Source organism: Balaenoptera ricei, chromosome 3, assembly GCF_028023285.1.
Source record: "Balaenoptera ricei isolate mBalRic1 chromosome 3, mBalRic1.hap2, whole genome shotgun sequence".
Lineage (NCBI taxonomy): Eukaryota > Metazoa > Chordata > Mammalia > Artiodactyla > Balaenopteridae > Balaenoptera > Balaenoptera ricei.
The window spans coordinates 131,367,669-131,373,668 of record NC_082641.1 but is presented as its reverse complement, the minus strand read 5'-3'; the positions used below and the strand labels follow the sequence as shown (position 1 = coordinate 131,373,668).

General features: G+C 54.9%; 1 protein-coding gene across 1 annotated transcript; it reads left to right on the top strand.

Moving 5' to 3' along the window:
* Nucleotides 1-372: 372 nt before the first annotated feature.
* HAND1 (heart and neural crest derivatives expressed 1) lies at nucleotides 373-2,618 on the top strand. Its single transcript, XM_059919573.1, has 2 exons — nucleotides 373-924; nucleotides 2,514-2,618. The coding sequence occupies exons 1-2, from the start codon at nucleotides 373-375 to the stop codon at nucleotides 2,616-2,618; spliced, it is 657 nt and encodes a 218-aa protein (XP_059775556.1).
* The last annotated feature ends 3,382 nt before the right edge of the window (nucleotides 2,619-6,000 follow it).

The following is a 6,000-nucleotide window of genomic DNA, read 5'->3' as shown; positions in this document are numbered from 1 at the left end:
GGCGGCCTGGGTCGAGTAGCGCTAGCTGAGCTTAAAACCAGGGACGGCCATCCCCCTTTCCTCCTCCCCGCCCCCCTGCCATTGGCTCCAGGGAGAGGTTGACATCAAAGCCCCAGCCTTATATAAGCCAGACCCTGAAGGGGAGGCCGCAGAAGGGTTAAACAGGTCTCTCGGCATCCTCGTCCTCGCCTGCAACAGAAGCCGGCCAGAAGACGGGCTTCGGGTGTTCATCTTCAGCCTTGCCCCAGAATCTCTCAAAGCCGGTGCCCACCAGAGCGCCGCCCCAGAGCCCACGGGTGGCTCCGGCAGTCTCTGGGGGCGCATGGGGCGGCGCTAATCGGGCTGGCGGCGCAGGCCAGGGGCCGCACCAACATGAACCTCGTGGGCAGCTACGCACACCATCACCACCATCACCATCATCACCACCCTCACCCCGCGCACCCCATGCTCCACGAGCCCTTCCTCTTCGGCCCTGCCTCGCGCTGTCACCAGGAGCGGCCCTACTTCCAGAGCTGGCTGCTGAGCCCCGCTGACGCTGCCCCGGACTTCCCCGCAGGCGGGCCACCGCCCGCAGCCGCTGCAGCCGCTGCCTCCTATGGTCCAGACGCCAGGGCCGGCCAGAGCCCCGGGCGGCTGGAGGCGCTCGGCGGCCGCCTGGGCCGGCGGAAAGGCTCAGGACCCAAGAAGGAGCGGAGACGCACAGAGAGCATTAACAGCGCGTTCGCGGAGCTGCGCGAGTGCATCCCCAATGTGCCGGCTGACACCAAGCTCTCCAAGATCAAGACTCTGCGCCTGGCCACCAGCTACATCGCCTACCTGATGGATGTGCTGGCCAAGGACGCACAGGCCGGAGACCCCGAGGCCTTCAAGGCCGAACTCAAGAAGGCGGATGGCGGCCGTGAGAGCAAGCGGAAAAGAGAGCTGGTAAGTCTGGGTCCCATACGCTCTAGCCAAGGGCGCGGGCGCGGTGAGCATCCGTAGGCCGAGTACGCAGGGGAAGGAGTCTGCGTTGCCGTTCGTGCGATTTTGAGAGGCTGCGGGGAGTTCTGAGATGGTTGAAATGTGGGATTGTGTGCATGGAGGGAGGCAGATTCATATTTGAATTCATCTGTAACGTGGATAGTGTTTGTAAGGCTGTGAATGAAGACAGAATCTTACACTTTTCGGACAGGCTCATAGGGTCCCTTCTAAGAATCCATTGGAAGCTTCAGACCCTGAGAAAATGCACACACCATATATTTCACTTCCAGTTTCAAGGGGTCCTGATTCATCCCTGGGATCTCCTGGAAGCCAAGTTAAGAATGCTGTAGGAGTTCGTTACTTTAATTTGCCTGAATGTGAATTTTTGCGTATGGGCTCCGCTGCTGTTTTCAAAGGGCCTTTGCCAGAGAGGTTGGTCTACTTTCATCATTGTACAGATAGGGAAACTGAGGCCCATAATGGGACAGGATGTGAAGGCCACCTACCCGAGGAGTTGTTTACTTGGGTAAAACAAGTCAGTTTATTCCCTGTCTGGAGGATGTTTCACTGCTCCACTCTCCATGGCTGGTTCCTAGGGCCACCTTGATGGTCTTGTGTATAAACGCCGACAAGCAAGTCACTCACTTCTTTTGGCTTTGGAGATCGCAATCCCTACTCGGCTTTTTTCAATCCTCTCCAGCGAGGCGACACTTCTGTAGCTCAGTTTCGCTGGCGCAGGGCTCTGGGACCTCTGAAGGCAGTGATTTCCAGGCTGGGGAACTGAACTAGTTTCTCTAGATTGGTGCGCTCAGGAACACCGCGCGTTGGAGACTAGAGAGCCCTCTGGGTTTTATCTGACCTGCAGGGGCTGTAGTAAACTGGGGAAGTCACCTGAGGAGACTGGGAAAGACCGTGGTCATCGAGTCTCTAAACCGCCGCCCTGGGCTGGAGGACATGCAGGCCCCGGGCGACGCCCTCGTTGGAAGTAGTTATTGGGCGTCTCCCCACTCCCTGCGCTTTGCCGCCTCCTTCAAGTAGCGGGGAAGGGGGATGCTAAGCCAGGCCGACTCCCCCGCTCATTCGCATAGCCTTCTGAGTGCCCAGAGCCGGCTGCAGAGACCCAACCCTGTATCCATACCCAGGCGCTATAAACTAGGTTGGAAAGTGGGATGTGTGCGGGTAGCAGGTCCGCGAGCAAGGAAACTGTTGATTCCCACCCCTCCCATTCCAACCCCTGCAGTCTCCCTTCGGCGCCATAAAGCCAAACCTAAGAGCATCAGTTTCACCAGCCGCAGAAAATTCTCACTACCAAACCCCCAGAAGCTGCCCATCCCATCCCGCCCCCCTCCCCCGGAACTCGGCGCATAAAGGCAAATTTATGAGCCTGTTTGCCTATTTCGCAAACAGAAATTCGTCACTTATTTAAAGGCTCCCAGTTACTGCTCCCAACACCTTTTACCCCACCCCCACTTTTACCCTACGCCTGGGCGAGCGGAGCAGAAACATTTAAACCTGTCTCTCTCGCCTCTTTTCTTGTGTGTGTCCTCTGGCAGCAGCAGCATGAAGGCTTTCCTCCTGCCCTGGGCCCAGGCGAGAAGAGGATTAAAGGGCGCACAGGTTGGCCGCAGCAAGTTTGGGCGCTGGAGTTAAACCAGTGAGCCGAGGCCTGCGCCGAGGACCCCGCCACGGCTGCTCGACCCCGGAGCCCCGGGAGCAGAGGAAGGCGGAGGCGAGTGCCAGGCTCTGGGTGCCAGGGGCTTATGGGGAGCATTCCGCCTAGCCTCTGCTGGGCGCTGGCAGGTCGCTGGCTGCAACTACACATTTGGATCGCACGTGCAATGTCATTTGAAATTGTTTTTAATACGTGAAGAGAAAGAGAAATATATATATAAAACCCCCACCCCTGCAACCGAGAGGGAGGCTTGTGGCTGCACGATTAGAAACAGAAGGACTGCGGGACCCAAGCGCGCTAAGACGTACCCTTCCAACCCTTCTGGGGCGAATTTAGAACCCCTAACGCCTTCCTCACTACACTGTCTGCCTGTCTTTCTCGCCCCCCTGTCGGCTTCGCGTCAAAACCCTCCGCGAGCTCTCCTCCCTAATTAAAATGCAATAAGAGGAATCAATAGTTTTCTGCCAGGGAAAGAGAACCAAACCAGGAAGATGGAGGGCTGCTTTTGTTGTTGGCCTCCCTCAAACAGTGGTGTTTTTTATTTTATTTTATTTTTGTCTCTGCACTTCCTACTTAGTTACAAGGGAAATGGCTCTTTCTTTACCTCTTTCCTTCCTTCTTGCGTTCTTTTCTTTTTTCTTCTTGCTTTTCTTCCTTTCTCTTTCTTTCCTTTTCTTCCTTTTCGTTCTTCCTTCCTTTGTAAATAAAAACTTTTCCCTTTGTTGAAAAGTTTTTATGTATTAAACTACCTACCATGCCTGCTGCGCTCAGGTGTTTGTTTATCCCCCGTCCTCACCCTTTTTCTACCTCAAATCTATATGACCACTCACTACCCCCTCCCTTTGCAAAGCAGTATCTATGCTCTTGACTAATAAAACATTTTCTGAAATCAGCAGAGGACTGTGTGGTATCTTGGTGGGTATCCCCACCCCACTCCATCGTTTCTGCTAGTTGGAGCACCTCCTGTTCTACTTCTCTTTTGATAAATGCCAAGCCAAACTGCAAATCAAATCAAGGGAAGGGGGCAGATAAAGGATTTACTCCTGGAACAAAGAGTAGAGTTCTCCTTAGAAGATAATGGGGGGGGGGACAGGATAGCTTTAATGAACCCACAGAACAGAAAACTGGAAATGAATTAGATCCAGAGGGGATGAGCTAGGACTTTTGTGGGTCAACATTTGGGCCTGTCTGTGGGTTAGCAGGCACATCGTTGTCTGCAGGCCGCGGTTTGGAGTTATTGGGAAGGGGGTCTGTCACACAAACGAAGGAAAACGCGAGGGCAGGGTAGCTCGGAACAGGGGAATGCCCTCGGGAATACTTTGGCGTATGTGAAATTTTGAACCTGCAGTTGTACGTGTCATGGTGCAGGAACTCACACGGAGCCCCGTGGCTGAGCGGGGGCCAACGAGGGGCTGCGGAGCACAGTCCCAGCACGCGGTAAGGACTCGGCAAGGCGCAGCAGCTATGATTTTATACATGAGTGAAAGAAGCTTGTGAGTGCTCATGGTCAAAGTGAGACGTTTAGGTTTCTCTCTAGCAACAAACCACTCAAGTATTTGTGAGAGTATATGGATTTGTGCAAACGGATGGGGGGGGCGGTATGTGCAGGTTAATTCGGGCACTTAAGAAATGTGCGGAGAGCAGTTTCCGAGCCTCCACGTGCGCACCCATGGCTAGGTGTAGGGGTGAATAAAAGCGGGTGCATTTGTCAAGGCGCGGGTGCGTGCTGGGCTGAACTGGGGCGGGCAAATGCAGGCGTTTCTGTGTCCCTGAATAACAGCGTACAGACAACCAGTGTGGTTCGTGCGCAACCGTGTGCGAGGCTCTGTGCTAAGCGCTTTTATGTCTCCTAACAGCTCGCACGATCGTCCGAGGGAGCTCATGGTCTGCGGTGCCGGCACGGCCCCCGGAGTGCGCTGCGAGCGAGGCGTTAGGACGCGCACGGGTCTCTCGGCGCTTTCTCGCTCCACATCCGGAGCTGGAGGCCCGGGCTTGGGGCCGAGAAAGGAGACCCTGGGCAGCTCCGGGGCCAGGCGTGCCCCAGGCGCCTCGTCCCGGCATCGGGGTGAATATGGGGCCCCATTAGTTTGGGCTGTAAACACCGTGGCAGTCCTGAGCGGCCACGCGGGCCTTTCCGGACGCGAAGGAGTTAATAAAAGGTGTTTTATGGGCGCGAGGAAACGGCGGTGGAGGTATGAGCTTCCCTCTACTCTGACCCCCTACTTTTTTCTTTATTCCCTCTCGCCACTCGCCGCCAGATCAAACATGCCCGCTATTTAACTAGGGCAACACCTCGCGGTAATGAGCAGTCCCAGCACACCCCTCCCTCGGCCTCAGTACCCGGCCCGAGGCCCCAAGGCCTCTCCCGGAGGAGCAGAAAAGAAAAATCGAGTTTTCCTTTTTTCATTTTCTTTCCAAGAGCTGGGAAGCTCCTTAGAAATCCGGAGAAACAGACTCAGGGAGCAAGCCGACTGAGGTGCCCCAGCACGGAGGGGACCTTTCCTGGATTTGAACCCAGGACTCCAGTTTAGTTTACAGACCATTCTCTGGCTAAACAGAGAGCACGCTGCCCGCGACTATTTTTAGCACCATGAAGTATCCCAGGCACGGGAAGAATGCGCACCCGGGTCTTGCTTTCTTGTAGCCCCGGCCAGTGAAAGGAGAGAGGGGTACCGAGGGGTACCGCCCGCGGCAGCCAGAGCCAAGTTTGGCGTATAAGCAGGCCTCCTCCGAAAACCCCATCCGGCCGGGTGCAAACCCTCTTGGAGAAGACAGCGGAGGAATCTAACATTCGGTCCCAGCCATGTCTGGTCCTGATCTCAGACCTAGCACCCAGAAGCTGAGACAGGGGGCCAATGCCCTTTGAGGGGGTCACCGGGATATCTTCCCAGTTTCCCAAAGACTTACTCCACCAACTAGAACGCCAGTGCCACATTTCCAGCCCTCACTCCCAGACTGCAAAAGCCGAGCCCCCAGCGCAGAACAGAGTTGCTCCCGGTTTCACAAACCAGTTTTCGCCAAGGGCTCCAGATTCGGGGTCCAGATCTTCTCCCCGCACCGGGCTCTAACTCCTTTCATCCATCATTAGCTCTCCCTCCATGGAATAGCTTTAGAGCCTGCCTTTTACTTTCTTATTCTCTCCCAGGTTTCAACGCGGTTTGTCCGAAACCCACCTCCACCTGGCTGTGGTAGATGGTATCATTATTCATTTGAATTAAGGACATAACATTTTTTTTTAATCTGGGGGGTGGGGGAATGGAATGATCACTAACTTCAAAGCAAATTCCGGGAATTTGTCGTAAGGAAATACTAACTGATGTTACGAAGCTTTAACTAAAGGACTCGTCTACTAAAGAGTAAAAAGTATA